The sequence below is a fragment of the Cyprinus carpio genome, chromosome A13 (genome assembly GCF_018340385.1).
Source record: "Cyprinus carpio isolate SPL01 chromosome A13, ASM1834038v1, whole genome shotgun sequence".
NCBI classification, from domain to species: Eukaryota; Metazoa; Chordata; class Actinopteri; order Cypriniformes; family Cyprinidae; genus Cyprinus; species Cyprinus carpio.
In genome coordinates, this window is record NC_056584.1 from 22112091 (window position 1) to 22130896 (window position 18806).

Below are 18806 nucleotides of genomic sequence, written 5' to 3' on the forward strand. Positions count from 1 at the left end.
ACAACAAAAAGTCGCCATGCGCCCCCTGCTGGCAACAGCTCTTTTTTTTCACTCAGCGCATGCGTCGATCGCACACGTAATATTCCAGGAAGTAGACGCGGTTCCCACGTGTGTAGCAGGCACAACCATCTAACCGGATTTTAGCTATTTTAAAGCTGTGGATGTTTTTAAAAGTTCAAAAGGGCTAATAAGAAAATGTCAAATTTTTTGATAAACACCCTTTTGTCTCACCATCCCGATCCCGAGAATTTGTTCAGTACGTTGTGCTGGCCAAGCACATCACGCCCCGACATAGAGAAGATTGAAGCTCTGACTGTTTTGATCAAGGAGCTTTCCAATAAATCACAAGAGGAGCACTTTATTTGTAAAGTGCAGTCAGTGATATGGAACCAATGCATGCCACTAATGCAAACCCTCTCCAGTGCAGACGATGGAGGTAAAGATATGCTCAGTGCTGTCTGTGGACTCTTTGCAGTGTGTGTCAGTACCTGTCAGACACATGATGTACCTGAGAAGGTAAGTCACGTTCTTCTGCCTGTGCTGTTGACGAGAGATGATGGCAACCATGAAACCAGCAGGTTTGACGTGGATGTTGCCATTGAAGTCACAGCAGTGTTGTTATCCAGCATCTCTTATGACAGAGACATCATCTCCAGGACCTTGTCCTGCACCCTTTGCTGTGTCAAAGATCTCTCTGACTCCGTAATCTCAAAAATCATAGTCCGGATCTGGTTCACCATACTCAAGTCCTGCGATAAAGACTCTGAATCAGAAGTCCTACATCAGATATGGGATGATTTACTATCATGGCATCAGAGAGATCAGACAGAATCAGTATCAGCTCGGGTTCTGTTGTGTCTCACTGCTCTCTCCGACCACCTCTACTCATCTGAAACCTCTCAGACCCGGCCGGACCCTAGAAGATCTCAAAGGTTTTTTAGGGCAGTTCAGACCGGATTGACCCACAAGGACAGCGTGACCCGCAAACGGGCGCTTTACCTGCTCACAAGGTGTGTGGCACTGGCAGAGATCAAGAAAGAAGATGTGTTTACTAGCGAGGAACCTAACACGGGTAAGACAACATGCATGGTGTGAAAGATGTTTATGATTTCTAGCAGTGTTCACATGCATCTCTCGGATCTCTGCAGATGAGATCCTGTTCAGATGGACTCCAGAAAAAAAGCAGTTACTGAGGGATTTCTGGGAAGATTATGCTCTAGTATTAGAGACTCTAGAGGAAAACCAGGTAAGAATACTTCATTTTGTGTTTCAGAGTCACACAACCCCACTAGTTTTCTTCAGAATAGCAAACTACCAAACTAAAATGAAAAATTCATTTTGAATGAATGAATCTGAATATTTGCCTTTCATTTGTGGAAATAAATATTTGTGAACTGCCTTTTGCATTAGTGCGTCTTTTTTTTTTTTTTTTTTAGATTCACGTGATTCGACCTGTGCTCAACAGGATCGACATGCTCGTTGAGACAACGGCGACTGACATCCAAGGTTGGCCACGTTTCTTTTGTGGCAGCATATGGCATAATACAGTTTTCTGCTGACTGGCCTTAAATCTCTACTTAATCTTGTTCTCCAACTCTCTCCATCCTCAGGTGGGCTCTTTTCTCCATCCTGGCTGCTGTGTGTGTATCAGCGCATGTTTCACAGTGAGAACAAGGCAGTTATGAAGGAAGGAGTCAATCACCTGTTAGAACTGAAAGCACTGCATCGTCCTGCGTTTGCATTGGCATTCTCACAGGTATCCATCCATGAATCTTAAGATAATAGGATGTTATTCCTTATAAGATACTGTAGCTTAATACTCTGTTTAACACAGAAATATGTCACATTATGAAATAACTAAATAAAAATCTTGATAATGAACATTCTTCTGGTTGTCAGTTTGTAATCGGTCCTCTCATGGATGTTCTTGCAGAGAGCTCTCTCTATCACAGGTAACTAACAGGTGTTGTCTGGTATTACATTTCATACTGGACAAAGGTTTATTGTTTGGTCTCAATCCTAAAATGCTTGTTTCCACAGAGCACCACAGCAGAACATCAGAGATTGTCCAGAGCTTGGACTGAAACTCCAAATGTTTATGGTGAATTTCTTCAAAAGTTTGCCAGAAGAGAACCGAGGTAAAGAGATCCAGTTTTTGTTTGTGAAGATGTTTTGGTCTCTGCATTTTAGTTTATTCAATAAAACCATGAAAAAGACTCCAGGATATTTTATGCTGGTCTGAAATGTGCAATTGATGATGTTGTCGTGACAGGTTCAGTGTTGCTGCAGCTCATTCAGCGGTTGGGTTCACGGCACTGGTGTGCAGTTCCTCTGCTCTTTCTGTCCCAGGCCCTGTCCTGTCTGTCCCCCTGTCCTTTACTAGGATCTGATGGACTTCATGCATTCAGGTACAAACTACTAGCTGCTGGAATCCAGTGATACTGCCATTGGAGAAATGTAGTGAGTGTTAAGGACAAATTAAAGGGAGAGGTGTTTATCTATTGTAAAGCATACATTATTTTAAAATATATAGTTTTTTGCATTATCATTACTTCTAAATAGAAAGATATAAACTGCCTATGGATTAATATTTGACCAAAAAAAGTTGGATCAGATGGAAAAAAAAAGCAGCCGAAAAGTGTCCAGCATGCATGTGAATCCTTCAGTGCTGTTTAAAATGCATGCTGTGATGTGAACTGACTGATGTAATTGGTTGAGAGACTGTCCAGAGTCTGATCTATAAAACTGACATCTGTAGAGATCCGACTTAATCACATAATCTGCTCGTGTTTTTGTGTTCAGAGAAGTTCTGCGCTGCACTATGATCACTCACCAGGTTCTTCTGAGAGGAGCTTCACAGTGTTTTCTGCTCCGTGCTGCTCTCTGCCTGACAGATGTGGTACTGTAGCTTTACCGCTTCAAATCCCTAACCCTGTAAAGCCTGTCATATGAAATAATAGTTAGATTGTTTGCTTTTTAAAGTGCCCCTATTATGGATTTTTGGAAATTACCTTTCATGCAGTGTGTAACACAGCTCTAAGTGAATGAAAACATCCTGCAAAGTTTTCAATCTGAAAGTGCACTGTGTATAAAGTTATTGTCTCTCAAAAGAAAGAGTCGACTCTGAATCATTGAAAGAGTCGTTTTTAAAACGAATCAAAATCAATCCCATTCATACTTAAACAAAAAACAAACATCATCATACTGTCTGCCCACTTGTTGGTCTTTTCCATTGGTTTGAATGAAAATGCAAATTCATCCTTTGCCACTAGTTGCCGCTTTTTGAGCGGTTAAAATAGCTGTTTCCCCGGTAACGCTGTACACAAAGCAGCACTGCGCTCACAAACGCTGCTTTATCAGGCATTACAGGCATGATGCGGACCAATCACCGCAGATTAGTGTGATGAAAAGGAGGGGTTTGGAAAAATGAATCGTTGAGCGAATAGTTTGGGAATCGTTTAGCAAATAAGGTAAAAGTAAATGCATATTATAAGACAATAAAAGTGTTTTTTGACATTGCATGCGTGTCAACCTGTTGTTGGGGACTCCCAAAACCAAAATATGAACCTTTCATTACCCATGATAGGGGCACTTTAATGAAAAAGTTTATTGAACATTCAGGCAAAAGTTTTCATATGTGTTTTGTATCATATTGGTTAATGTTGTATGATATTAGTGAGCATATAGAATGAAGGAGGAAAAAAAACCTCAATTTTATTTTTTAGTCGAAAACTGAAAATGTTGTTATTTATGTGGGTGAAATGTAAGAAGTTTTGATGCACCCAGTTTGAATATGTCTAATCACAAATGAGAAAATGAGGTTTTAGTGCCATTTTCTAAAAATTTAGTTTGAAGTTCAAGATTTTACAGGTTTCATTCTTTTTATTGTGATGATGTTAAGTCATGATGGCTCATTTAACCATCAGAACTGATATCTGAATGGTTTTCTTGTTTTTGGCAGTCAGCGGTGTCTCTCGATGAGATATTTGGTTTTCTTTTACATTTTCGAGCTGATGAGTCTCTATGTCGGGGTACAGCACTTTGGAAAGAGGTAAACTCAAAGTCTATGAACTAAACCAGAATTTATAAGTCATGCTCAATCAGCAAAGTATCTGATTAGAACTAAAGATAATAAACTTTGCTCCCATCACAGCTGTGTAATTGGCTCCAGGCTAACGAAGGCTGTTTTCGTTTGACCAATGGCTACTCGGGCTCCTCTGAGGAGCTTCACGCTGAAACGCCAAACAGAGACAGAACTTCTATATTCAGCTACATCCAGCAGCGCCTGAAGACCTTTCTCACAGTTCCAGCCAGCTCAGGTGAAATACAGCACAACATTTTAACAATATTGTTAAGGTCTATATCATCTACCCAATTTATATAACATGGCTCCCAAACATTTTCCACTATCTCAAAGTTTTATTTAGATGAATATCATCTTTAGTCTCTGTGTATATTATTTCTTCTGGCAGATCAGACAGGAAGTCTACCTGATCCAAGTGAGGCCGAGCTGCTGGTGCGAACTGTACTGCTGGCAGCCGACCTTCAGCAGACCAGGAGTGAGGAACCTGGTCTAGAACTGCTTCTCCAGCCCCTTCTGGACGTCTTACAGAGACTCAGTACCAATGTCTATCTGGTGCTGCAGAAGACGGACAAGAGCCTGCAGTTACTGCTGCGCCTGCTGCAGCTGCATCGCAGACGCTCGGATACAGAGAAGGAGAATGGTGTGTGCTGTGTTTGAGAAAATAAGACAAACATTCCAAAGTATTGAAGCTAGTGTGTCTGGATGTTTTGTAGAGGATGTTGTGGCTGTTACATTGAAGTCGCTCATGATGTCAGTGGTGGAATCAGTGCAGGAGTTTCTGCTCAGAAGGTTGAGCGGGGAACTGAGAGAGGTGAGTGTTTTCATGCATCACATATAATCCTGCTGGAGAAAGTAGGTCTGGGTGGCCAAAACTGGGTTATTGCTGATCCAGGATGGTCTGACATCACTAATCTCCTGCCAAGATGGTCTGCCGGGTCAAAACCGGGTCCGTCGACCACTTCCATTTGGTTTTGCTGGATTTTCAGGGATTTATCTCTCTTCTCTCTCTTTCTGTAGTTATGTGATGTGGAGAGGTCTGAGCTTTATCTCTCAGTATTAAGGGAGCTGGTTCTCACGTATTCCACAGTGTCATGGTACGGCTCAAATCTTCAGCAAAACTACATCCCAAAACTCACCACGAACTGCCTGAGGATCCTCAGTGAACCCTCTGAACAGGTGCAGCATTCAGCATAGTCTAGATTCCATCATCATGATTGAATGTTTGATACAATTACCATACGTTCACTACTGTTCAGAAGTTTGGGGTCAGTAAGGTTTTCTTTCTTTTTTTTTTTTTTTTTTAAAGAAATGTACACTTTTGAGCAAGTAGGCATTAAATTGGTCCAAAGTGGTAATGGAGACGTTTATTATGTTATAAAATATTTATCTTCATCAAAGAATTGATAAGAAATGTTTCTGGAGTAATGATGCTGAAAATACAGCTTTGACACTAAATTAATCTATTTTAAAATGTTTTAAAATAGAAAATAAGTTGTAGTAATATTTCACAAAATTATAATTTTTACTGTATTTTTTTTATTATCAAATAAATCCAGCATTGGTGAGCATAAGCAATTTTTTTTCAAAAACCTTTTGAAAGTGCTTTCCAACAACAAAAGTGTGCATGTTTATCTTAAGGATGATTTTCAGGTTTTTATCCCTTGCTTGTGTATAATATACAAACTTTAAAAAAAAAATAGAGCATATTTGGAGGTCATTGCCAAAATGTTTGAGTGGGTTTTGTCTAGTCAGATTCAAGTATTTCAAAGAACCTTTAGTAAGAAATAGGAAAATATAACGTTTATTTTTTTATTTTTTTTATTATTTTTATATATATAAAGCTCCTTTAGGAAATTTTTGCATTAGGCCTTTGAGCTTATTCTCAATTCTTGTGTGTGTTTTTATTTGATTTTATTTTTAATTAGATACTTTAGATTACTCTCAAGCACATTTGTAAGTGTATGGTAACTTCTGATGGAATGAGATCTAAACTGTGTGTTTTTCTAGAATCCATCTGTGTCAGGGCAGGTTCAGAGAGTGGTCAGTATGGCCACACTTGTGCTGTTGTGTGACATGGCTGATTAGGTTTTCCTGAACTCCCGCTCTGAGGCCATGAGGTCACTTCACTCGCTGATCGACAACTTCCACCCTTCATCACCTTCATCTCAGCATCTCAACCGTACCTTACTGAAGCCCACAACTGTGACAGTCAGATCTGTTCAAGCTCTAAAAATATATTTACACTAAACATTTTTGGTTGCTGTAAATCTTAGAATTAAAATTCCATGTATAACCATACAGAAGGAGAAATTTAGTTCAAAGTAAGTTTTCCTGTGGCCCATTATCACTTCTTCATTTATGAGTTCTGTGTGTTTATAACAGTGATCCAGTGGACAGTGTCTTAATCAACTAATGTCCTCGAATCGTCTCCCAGTTTACTCGAGATCAGTGGACGTGTCTGAGTTTCCTGCAGAAGTCTGCTGGGACCCTTCTGGCTCCTGAAGCTCCTGAGGTCCTGGGTGCGGCTGTGGACGCTCTGCCGTTACTGCCTGGTCATCTTGTTCTGCCAGTGCTGGACTTCATGGTGTCAGTCTTGCCACACGTGGGCTGCAGTTGCATCTCCTTTAAGTTGGGATCTTATTAGCTTTGTTTTATTAGCATTTCATATTTAAAAGGATACATATATGTTCTTTTTTTTTTTAGGTGTTATTTGCTTGAAGTCAGTTGAACATTTTAGTCAAGGTTTTTTTGTGCCAAACAGTTTTCAGTAACATATAATCAAATTTCAGGAAATTTAAAAATTATAATTCATTTCTTTTTGATTGTGTGATGATGTGAGTTTAAACTGGTGTTTAGTTGCTTGGTCTATTTTCTCCACCAGGTGGTGCAGAGTGAATCTCTGTGCACTGAGGGCATATGTGCATCATGGAAGGTGGTTCAGTCTCTGAGCACAAACCCTCATGACTTCTGGTCCACCCTGCATGGATTCGTGTGCTTTGCTTTTCACCAGGGCCTTCTGCAGCTCATGGAGGAACAAAACCCAAGAATCACAGCCTGCATACAACAGGTCAGGGAAAAGCCTGAAAGACCTCTTGTGCCATTTGTGATCAAAAAAGCATATAGCTAGTGTATATAAAAAAAGCTTTCTTGTTTTTGGTAGATTGTGACTGAGCTCATGGAGTTGGCACAAGTCCGATCAGGAGTGTTTAATGTTCTGATCCAGCATTGCTGTGAGACGTGGCTTCCCTGTGGGGCAGCAGAGGGCCTCCAGGCAGACGCCGTGTTCAGTACGGCTCTCTTACACCTCGACATCCTGACTGAGGCCTGTGTGTACGGCCCAGTGTTCAGAAGAGACCAAAGGTGAGTGCACAGTAAAAAACACACAAAAAAGTATTTCTCTCAACAGTGTTTGGCAGTAGCGTCTCTACTAATAAAGAAACTGTAACAGTTCATCTGCTTCAAGAACAGCCTCGCTAGTAAGAAATGACAAGTTGCTTTAAAGTTGCTAAACTATTTTACTGATAAATTCATCAGAGCAGTGCTAACGACATGTTTCTGTGCGCGGATATGTTTCTGTGTGTGTCTGTACTATATGTGTGCGCATTTGTAAGGGAGAGTGGAAGAAAGAGAAGTACGTGCTTCCAATAATAATAAAACAGAATTTTGTAACAAAAACATGAAAATAGTCGTTTTTATCCTATTGTTTACTATATTATTTATTTGCTTGGCCAGTGACATTATGGGTTTTGGTTATTTTGCTGATTTAGGTGGAAAGGACATTTGAAATAACTGAAATCATTTGGCATCAAGTGATCTGGACATGTAATGCAGTCAAAACCTACCTGGAACTACTTTCGCTGAAATTATTAAAAATGTTCTCTTTTGCTTTCAGGCTTGTTCAGGAGGTTCAAAGCTATGTTGAGCAACTTGGTGATAGTTGTGCAGCAAACACTGCTGTCAACAGGTAAACCACAACACTAACTGTTTGTAATGTGTCTAAAAGAAAGGAAACTTTTTGCAAAATCATTAAATATTCTTGAAAAAACATTGTTGCCTGGGTAACAGACAGGTAAATGACTATACAGCTGAAATAAATGAGTTATGCAAATTTTTGAAGCTGGCACCATTAATTGTGGACTTTTACAAATGGACTATTTTTGTGGTACAAAACTGCTTGAATCAAAGTTACAAATACTTTGGCGCTGATTTACATGTATTATTCTGAATCTCATTTCCAGTGATAACAGGGATGATCAATTTCCTCGAGTGTGTGTTCTGGCTTTCCTCTGCCGCTTGAATCCATCTAATCAGCTTCACCAGCGTCTGATGGAAGAGCTCGTGCAGCGACTACTGAGAAAGGTTTGTTCAATTCAGAACTACGGCTCTTACTGGAAATTGGGTGTTTAATTCTTAAAGAAAGCACTTCCTGGAAACAATCAGTTTGTGTTTGATTTTGTTTTGAATGGCCCATCTCATGGTTATTGCATGTGTTTTTGATTAAAGTTCACTCCTTTGTCTCTTTTCTTTCCCTTAGGATGCCGAGATTTCGAAATCCAAAGTACGTTACTATAGCAACTCCATCCAGCACAGAGTGAAGAACCGCGTGTGGCAGACTCTGCTGCTGTTACTGCATAAACTCAGACCGGTTAGATCTCGACACCAACACACCACACGCATGCATATTAATCCACTTTGTACTAGAGATGCTTTGACTTCAAGCTTTTTGGCCAATAGCAATTCTGATATTGTCAGATCACTGTGTTGCTACTGAATTACTGAAAATACTGAAATAAACACAATTTGATTACACCCCCTACAGAGAGGTAGTACTCGTTTCCACTAAATATTACTGATTTGAATCTGTTGGATGTGTAACAGGCCTGCATTGTAAGACACATTATTTAAATAATAATTATTAAAAAATAAATAATGAATAATAATAATTAAATTCAGAATAGTTAAAACTAAAAAGAATATTTTATAGAGGTTAGGTTTGAACTGCTAAAGTAAGTTTTTACCAGTTTGACAGAACATTAGAAATGCAAATGAATTACAATAACCTAAAAAAAATCTTGCTACTTGATACAAACCATAACATTGCCTGTTCAGCAAAAAGTATGCACTTCCAGCAGGAAAAAAGCTCAATAAGGCTGCTCAACCACAAAACCAATCACAAAATGGAAGAAGTTGCAACACAATATATTTATTGCAAGTTCTCACTAACAGTGATGTTTTGAGCCATATGGCTCTTAAAATGTCTTTATTATTGTTGTTGATAAAATGCATTATGTGTAATTAATCACTTATTTTATTTAGTGTAAAAATAGCTATAATAAAGTAGAAACAATAATACAATTTGCTTGTAAATTGGTTGTTAAATTCAAATTGTGTGCACACTGTTTCAAGTTCAGCAGTCTGTTTTGATGTTATCTGTCACAGGAGTTTGTGTCAGAGTGTGTGTTGAGTCAGGTGTGTGAGGCCGGGTTCTGCAGTAACCAAGCATCCGTCAAGTACCTGATCGAGTGGACCCTGATCCTAGTCCTCCACCAGAACCCGTCTCGCATCCAGAACCTGTGGAACTGCTTCAGTCTGGTGAGTCTGAACTCATCAGCACACAACTTGAATCTACAAACAGATGCAGCATATATACGGATCAAAACCAGTCCTGCATGTCTCACGTCCTGTTAGTATTAGTGGCATCCAAAAGAGTAAGAAAAATAGTTCAATTAAACTAGGACAGGAGAAGGTATTTTAACATCTTTTAATTATCTAGATATGTCCGTGATTTTTTTTTTTTTGTAAACCATGCATGTTATTTGTTTCGTAGGATCATGAGAAGACAAAAACAAGCATATGCACTTTTCTCTCTGTCCTTGTGCACCTGAATGTCCTTCTCCCAAAACTGCAAGATAAGGTGCCGTTTCATCATTTGAATCTGATTTCTTCTTCCTGTGCAGCCAGTGTGAATATTTTATGCGTTAACTGTATTGCTGGTGTCTTTCTCAGGAGGTGCAGTGGCGTAGAGCGGTGGAGGTGAGCCTGCAGTGGTGTTTCAGTCATAATTTCAGCATCCGTTTGTACGCCCTGCTCGCCCTTAAAAGGGTGTGGGAGCTGGAGGACGCCCGTGTCCTCCCGGAGGAACACCTGGGTGGACTGACCACAGTGGTTCAGGCGTGTTTACAGCAGGCTGAAGCTATGCAGAACACCGGGTGAGAATAGATTCACTCATTAACCCTATAAACCCCAGATTTTACTTCCTTAGCAAGTAAACGGCCTTTTAGTATAATTCTAAAAATGACCATCTTCAGGTCATTGTTCACATGTCTTTTTGCTGGGAAATCTTTACAGCTTTTTATAAAGTAAACTGTATTTTTATAAAGTAAAAATGGCATTGATTTGATCATAAAACTAAGCATTTAAATATCATCTGACACATGTTATTGGGAGATATAGAGTGATTTTATGTAATACATTTTTTATTTTATGCTATATTACTGTTATAAAGATGTCATTGATTTACATTACAATCTATCAGAATATCATCTTACTTTTTAGCCATATAAATATCAGCAACTGCACCAAATTGCCTATTTTTGTTTCTGTTTGTGCCACTAATATAGGAAACTATAGAGCTCATGCTCAAACAGGAAAAAAACAAGCCTTTTATTCATAGTATATGAGCCATATGATGTATCAAATTTGATACTCAAAAGAAACTTTAATTTGTTTTTGCTTTTTTTTTTTTTCCCAATAAACTAGATTTTTTCTGACTGTTATAGCATATATCAGGCTTTAAAGTGTTAATAGAGCTGTGATCCTGAATTATAGTGACTTGTAGGACTGATTTTTCAGGTTTCTCTTAGATTCTCATGAGAAACCTGGAGATTTCAGGGATTTTTAAAACTATTTTTGCCCCCCACAGAAATGCGATGAAAAATTGGTCTAGAATCCAGGACCATTTCTTCTTCAGTGTTTTTAACCCGATCAGGGACTACAGTGTTGAGGTGAGCTCTTTCTCACAAACACACTCTCTCACTTTCTTCTGCCCTGAGTGTATAATCTGATCCGTTCTGTGCTGTTATGAACCAGAGGCATCGCATTCTCTGCTTCCCCAGACAATATTCCAGATCTTTCCTCTCCTCTCGGAGCTGGCAGAAGACGAGTGGCTTCCACCGTGGAAATTTGAATGTTTTGTTGACTTCCCTATTTGTGCTGCCCTGCCCTTGAAGAACCCTGTGACAGATCTCTGTGAACTCCAGCCTGGTGACTGGATCCAACAGGACAAAGGTAATCACCACATGAGGGTGGCAGAGAGCTGGAACCACACCACACTTATGGAAAACACTCACCAGTAATGCCATTATTTTCAATAATCGGAGTAAGGACTTAATTGCAGTAAGATGTTGTCATGACACTAGCAAACCTTTTCAATGCTAAATACTTAAATATTTAGACTTAATAGGCTATTCATTTTCAAACTTTTTTTACATTTTAATCTGGATTACAACATGCCCTAGATATTGTTTGAAAGTGTTTTGATTCTTTATTGTTCATTCATACGTTACATTAGGGCTTCATTAGTTAACATTAGTTAATTCATTAGTTAACATAAACTGCCACTGAACATTCATTAATCTTAGGTATTCCAATATTTAAAAACACGCTGTTAAAATTGAAAATTGCAACTTTGTTATTTAATGAGCAACATGGAACTAAGACTTGTATTTTTTAACAAAGATTAATAACTTCTGTAGCTATTGTACTATTGCTCATTGTGAATGTTAATGCATTAACTAAGGTTAACTAATGAGATCTTTTTGTAAAGGGATACCTATTGGTCTTTATAGTTCTTTTGCACTTTAATCTGTGCAAAACATTTAACTTTATATATTTTTCTGTATTGTTTTATTGTGTTTAAATCTTCAGTTATTTGTTATAAGAAAAAGTTATTAAACCTCTTATACAGTATTATGACCACCTTTTTTAAAACTAAATTTTAACATCGTGATAATACCGTATACCATGATAAAAGCATTAGTAATTAATCGCAACATGAAAATTTGATACTGGCATATCCCTATTAGCAATCCATGTAAAGCACCTGCCGCAATATTTCAATCACTAAAAACAGCATTACATTTTAAAACATTTCATGTGAAAACACTTAAAGTGCCTTTAGAATAGTGATATTAAAAGATCAAATTCAGTACACACCTTATTGATGATGTGTGCTTTATACAGGTAAGCAAATGAGCCCAGAACGTGAACACAATGCGCTAAATGGTGTTTTCTTTATAATGGTTTTCTATGGGAAAACATTTTAATATTAAACTTGGCACATTGTATTCTGGGTTCATCTGCTTGCCTGTACAAAGTATGCATCATCAATAAGGTGTGTATTGAATTTGACCTTTAAATATCACTGTCTTACTACATTAACGCAAACCTCACAAAAATAACTGGCGGTCAGTGGAGGAAAGCCTCGTTTTGCCCTCCATGTGGGCGTTCCTGTAAGGGTGTGACGTCACATGAAAACTATGAATATCCTACTTTTGCAGCCTCAACTGATGGTATTCTTGCTTTCGTTTGAGGGTGCTTAGTACCCCATAGCACCCCCATAAACCAGGACTGCTTCAGAATAATGTCACAGAGCTCATTCATAATGTGAAGAATGCACAGCGTCTGTGTGCATCTGTGCACTTTGGCTAGAGCGGTAATAATGTGATTAAGGCATTTACATGCCTGTTTATTGCGATTAAAACAGGTGTACTCAACATAGTTTAATGCAATAATGGTAACTACTTATATAAACATTAGTGAGATGGGGCTGAACAAGACGGTCTTCTCATGTTCAGTTTGTTACAGCTTCAGCTAATTTGTTAAGAGAAAGGTGAAAGCATTACAATATTTGAAATTTTAAATCACATTTAAAAATGTTTTATGTCTGGCAGGTGGTTTGGAGCAGGAAGAGCGCTGGGCAGAAGTTCAGAAGAAAATCACGCCGTGGAAGCTGAGTGTCCAGGAGCAGGAGCCTGAGCTCATGGCCCAGCAGAGAGCAGCCCGCCTGGGCAAACTCACCAGCAACCTCCTGGTGGTCGCATCTCTCATTGACAAGCCCACCAATCTAGGCGGTAAGACAAATAAACAGACAAATTAATTATTGTAGTATTATATAGTAGTTATCAATAAAATTGTTATATGATCGTTAAATAATGACCTTTAATCAAAAATTTTCATTAAAGTGATGTTTTTAACATTATTATTGTTATTATTCTTAAAAAAAAAATTGTCATTCTGTGTATACCTGCCAGACATACCTATAAATATACTTCTGTTCTTTTGCATTGTGCTCCATCGACCTATTTTTAACAGAAGAACACATCCTGCGATGGCCTTTATTCCCCTTGCAGTGACAGATACTGCAGTGTCTCACACTGTTTACATTAAGTTTGGTCTTTGTTTTTTTCTGAATGTCATTGCAACTACAACAGACATTCAACTCAGTCATCATTTCTGAGTCACTAAACAAATCAGTTTTAACACAAGCTCATTATAAAAGGCTCATTCATCTCATTCAAACGTTCTGCACACACCAGTTATTTTGGTTTGATTGTTGTATGGTTTTCATTCATGCAGTTTTATCTCAGTTACATTTCATGAATAAATATTGATGCATGCAGTTGCGTTTAATAAGACTGATAGAAGAAGCCACTGATAGGTTTAATATTAAAACAGTCAGCCATGACTCTCAAATCTGAATGTGTATCTTTTTTATATACACATTTTTGAAAGAAGTCTCTTATGCTAACCAAGGCTACATGTATTTGATTTAAAAATACAGTAAAAACATAGTGAAATGATGCAATTTTAATTGAAAACTGTTTTCTATTTTAATATATATTATAATGTAATTTATTCCTGTGATGGCAAAGCTGAATTTTCAACATCATTACTTCAGTCTTCAGTGTCACGTGATAAAACATAAAACATTCCAATAAACATAATTGCTGAAAAAAAAACAACTCCTTAATATTTAAAACAGTAAAACTTCATAATATTCATGTGGAATCCATGATTCTTTGCTGAATAGAAAGTTGAAAAGAACAGCATTTATATGAAATAGAAATATCTTGACTGTCAGCTTTTGTTAGTTTAAGGCATCCTTTTTTAATGCATTAAATGCACACTACTGTTAAGAACATCAGAGCACTAAACTGCAAGTTTTTGTTTCTGTTCCAGGTCTGTGCAGGACGTGTGAGATCTTTGGAGCCAAAGCTCTGGTTCTGGACAGTCTGCGACACATTAATGATAAACAGTTCCAGGTCCTTAGTGTGTCTTCAGAGTTGTGGCTGCCGATGCTGGAGGTGTGTGTGTGTGTGTGCGTGTGTGTGTTCAGTCTTATTCTGTTCATTTTTCAGCTTTTTTTCACACAATAAATATATATGTTGCTCAAAATCTGATCTGACTCCAGTCAGAATTGTAAAAACAGTGACTCTTAAAACAAGTTTCAATACTACACATTGTTTGGTAAACCCGCCCATAAACTGACACCAATGGTAGAGTCATGTTGCTGAAACAAATGGATCACAATTCCATTTGGTGCCACTAATGGTGCAGAAATTCCACACTGCACCTTTTAAGACATACTTATATTTTCATAGTTCTTCTGAGTGTGGGCTGAAACCAGCCTAGAGATGCTATTCATCATAATCATGCATTACATCAGCCAAATACACACACTACACGAAAGCATCAGAAGCTCTAGCCAGGTTCTGTGGAGCAAGATGTAGAATCTGATTCATTGCACTGACTGAATCTGTCATGATTAATGAAGCCATTCAGAAATGTCAAGTTATATTCCTTCATTTTCCAGGTGAAGCCTGCCGAGTTGTCAGACTTCCTGCAGCTGAAGAAGAGAGAGGGATACTGGGTAATAGGTGTGGAGCAAACATCCAACAGCCAGAGTTTACAAGATTACATGTTTCCTGAGAGAAGCCTCCTACTATTGGGGTAAACCAACACACCTCCAACTTACAGTATAAATTCTGTCTGTATACTCAAAAATATACATTACAATCATATTAGGAAATGTCATACCCAAGTACACTGTGAAAAATCAGTTGCTGCCTTAAATTTTTAAGTGAAATTAAATTGGCTGTACAATTGAGCTGAATCTTGTATAACTCAAAAAAAAGAAGTTAAAAATTGCTAAAATTTAAATTTTTTTTTAAATAACTTAAAGCGGAGTTATTTTGATTTTAAGGTAATGAAAAAAAACATTCTGACATGATTTACTGATATCATTTTTAACAGTGTAACTATTGTAATGTTTGCCAACCACATTTTGAATTTATAACTTTTCGTTTGATATTTTGTTATCTAATGCAAAGATATTTATAATTTTTTAAAGATCAATGACCCTTATGATTGAGATAAAGAGAAGGAATCATTTTAAAAATCTAGTTTAAAAAACATGATTTTAAACATCAGGTCATTTTAGAAATAATAATATTTAAATAATATTTTAATACATTTTGAAAAACTTAAATTGACTCTTAATTGTTCAATTACTTGTTGAGGTCATTTTACACGAATGCAACCAACAAACAAGTGATCTTTGATTTAATGACTTGTTTAGAAGGGCAGGATAGTCTTTGTGAAGGGATGTGAAAATAGAAGCGTCTCAGTGTCCGCTGACAGTGCAGTTTAATGTCTCACTGTGAGATTTGAATGCTGCTAGAGAAAGAGACATGCATGAGCTATCATCAGCAAAACCACTTGACATATATGCACAATATACACCATCAACTATCATTCAATCTGAGATAAGTGACGTAGCACCGTCTGTGTTTATATATATATATATATATATATATTTCTCAAGGATAGGTGTTATGTTGACTGTAAGTTGTGCTTGTACTTGTCATACTGTGTTATGAAACAGCACTGATACAGTATATGTTTATCACAATTGGGGTGTGTGCACACAAAGTGAAAAAAAGTGAAAGTCGTGACATTTGTCAAGTATGGTAACCCATACTCGAAATTGGTGCTCTGCATTTAACCCATCCAAGTGCACACACACAGCAGTGAGAAGTGAACACACCGTGAACACACACCCGGAGCAGTGGGCAGCTATATATCCAGCACCCAGGGAGCAACTGGGGGTTCAGTGCCTTGCTCAAGGTCACTTCAGCCATGGGTATTGAGGGTGGAAGAGAGCGCTGTTCATTCACTCCCTCCCACCTACAACTCCTGCCAGCACCGAGACTCGAACCAGCGACCTTCTGGTTACAAGTCCAAATCTCTAACCATTAGGCCACAGCTGCCTAATGAACGAGTGTGTGTGTGTGTTTGGTTTTCATGATTGCTCTTGCTGTCACTTGTCTTAAAGGCAGTAAAGCCACCTGATGTTTTGTGTATATTAGAATATATTTTAAAACCCTGTACTATCAAAAACAATTTAATTTTTTAATTTAGTTTCTTTTATTTTTAATATAAGCTTTTAGGTCAGCTATATACTAGTGTACTCCTAAAACTTAACAAAATAAACTTTTAGTAGATATATTAGTCTTTATCTTCCAGAATGAGAGTGGCAGTTTAAGTCAGCCTTATTATTTTTATTATTTAAATTTTCTGCATTTTTAACGTATGCATACATTTTTAATAATATTTTTTAATATTTTTTGACTCTGGTGCTTGTGTCTGTTTCTGAACAGTAATGAAAGAGAAGGCATTCCTGCAAACCTGCTGCAGCTGGTGGATGTGTGTGTGGAGATTCCTCAGCACGGCATCACCCGCTCCCTCAACGTGCACGTGAGCGCCGCTCTGCTGGTGTGGGAATATACGCGACAACATTTAGGACAGAACGCTAGGTCATAAAACAGCAGAAAATATCTGTCAGTATTTTTGAGATGTTGCATTGTACTCCATTTTTTCTAAGGAAGAGTCCTGTTTATGCAAATCAAGTAAGCCATAAGAGGCTTTTTGCTTGACAAGATTCCCCAAATGTGATTAAAACGATAGAAAACCGCAGTCTATCCACATTATCATCTTTTGTTCTTTTTCATCTCCTTTGAGTTATGTTTTACTCTGTATTATATTTAAAAGTGATGTTGGATGAATTTGTATATTATATTTTAAATGAAATATTTTAATATTGCTTTGAATTTAGGTAAAATAAACTTGTTTCAAATGTATTTGTCTAAAAATGAGTGACTTGTTAATGTTTAATTCATATTTTTGTGAATCAAATTTGTTCCCACACATTTATTATGGAAAATGCAATGCAAAATTTACAATTAATTACATCCATAACCATTTTAAACCCTTGAGAAACTAACCATTTGTGTAAACCATTTAACCATTTTCCTAATTGAGATTGTAGATAGAGTCAATGGTCCATTTGAGAGATACAGTAGGTCGCGGTAATGCACTTATTACTGCCATTTCGAGGGGGGACTCAATTTCTCATGACACGGCTGTTGAGAACGCGCTCAGGACAGTTCAGACATTCAGAGGTACACAACAATATACATACTGTTCAGTTTCTTGCACAGACCGATCGTTTTGTGTCTTTACACATCAATGTATCGTCACGAGCCGCGGGTTTAATTTGGTTTTGTTTATGTTTCCCATCCACTTCCATTATACTGCAACGGTTTGAGTTAAAAATCTTAGTTTGTGTTCTACTGAAGAAACAAAGTCACCTACATCTTGGATGCCCTGGGGGTAAGCAGATAAACATTAAAATTTTGGGGTGAACTATCCCTTTAAGTTGTAATAGTATTTTACAGTATTACTGTTTTTACTGTGTTTTCCATCAAATAAATGCTTTGCTATATATTACATATTTTTAAAAAGCATTTAAAAATCTTAATTATTCCAAATGTTTGACCAGTAATGTATATTATAATAGATATTATATATAAAATGTTTTTAAAACTTTTGTTTATGCAGTCTATATATTGATTATTTTATGTACATTTGAAACAAAAATGTTCAGAAATGATTATTTTTGCTTATGCATTTCAGAGGATTTTAAAGCAGAAAAAGTGAAAGTCATATTTTTTTGTTAAAGCACTTGTATAAATTATTTAGTAAAACCTGTTTAATTTTTTTTTTATTTGAGCTTTTAACTTGCTTTTAACCTTTCTCTTTTTTTTTTTAGGTGGGCCTTCTTACTATGTGAATGAACTTGAGGTTATGCTTTGCTGACATGCTTTTTGTTGATTGTGGCTTGTCATGTGAATGCCACTTGGTTTTACATATATTACATGTTTGTGACATTTAAGTCAACAAATTATATGATCACATATAACTTTTTAAACAGGCAAGGTCAGGAAGAGCTTCTGTTACGTTAGTCTCACGCCAACATGTTTAAGATACACTTTTGAAGCACTGTAATTTAATGTGTACTGCCTGGTTTGTATTCTTTCATTATAAGTGCTTTACAGTAACCACATTTTTTGCACTGTCAATCATGCGCAGGGATCCGATGACCCATATATGTGTTTTCAGTGCTGCCAATCTTGTTGAAAACTTTTTAATTTTCTCTTCATTCCTCCTATACCATCTTTACACATGGATTTGTACAACAACAACAAAAAACAATTTGCATCAAGGTCTTCAAATCCATTTCTTCTCTGATGCACCAAATTCTGGGTAGTATGACAAAATGATTAAATGATTCTATCAACATGATGGGTTGTCTCATCAATCG

At 37.2% G+C, this 18806-nt stretch overlaps 1 protein-coding gene across 1 annotated transcript; it reads left to right on the forward strand.

The window, feature by feature from the left end:
• Positions 1-49: 49 nt before the first annotated feature.
• On the forward strand, positions 50-17288 carry tarbp1 (TAR (HIV-1) RNA binding protein 1). The gene is given in 29 exon segments (XM_042769372.1): positions 50-1072; positions 1149-1246; positions 1437-1506; positions 1611-1756; positions 1900-1952; positions 2041-2138; positions 2273-2408; positions 2803-2899; positions 3962-4051; positions 4154-4319; positions 4473-4724; positions 4798-4895; positions 5102-5260; positions 6092-6294; positions 6464-6712; positions 6977-7151; positions 7245-7444; positions 7977-8048; positions 8323-8443; positions 8619-8729; positions 9524-9676; positions 9912-9998; positions 10091-10293; positions 11007-11088; positions 11200-11371; positions 13036-13215; positions 14324-14448; positions 14958-15094; positions 16804-17288. Coding segments are annotated over 29 exon segments (4773 nt in total). The 5' UTR covers positions 50-195; the 3' UTR covers positions 16967-17288.
• Positions 17289-18806: the final 1518 nt, after the last annotated feature.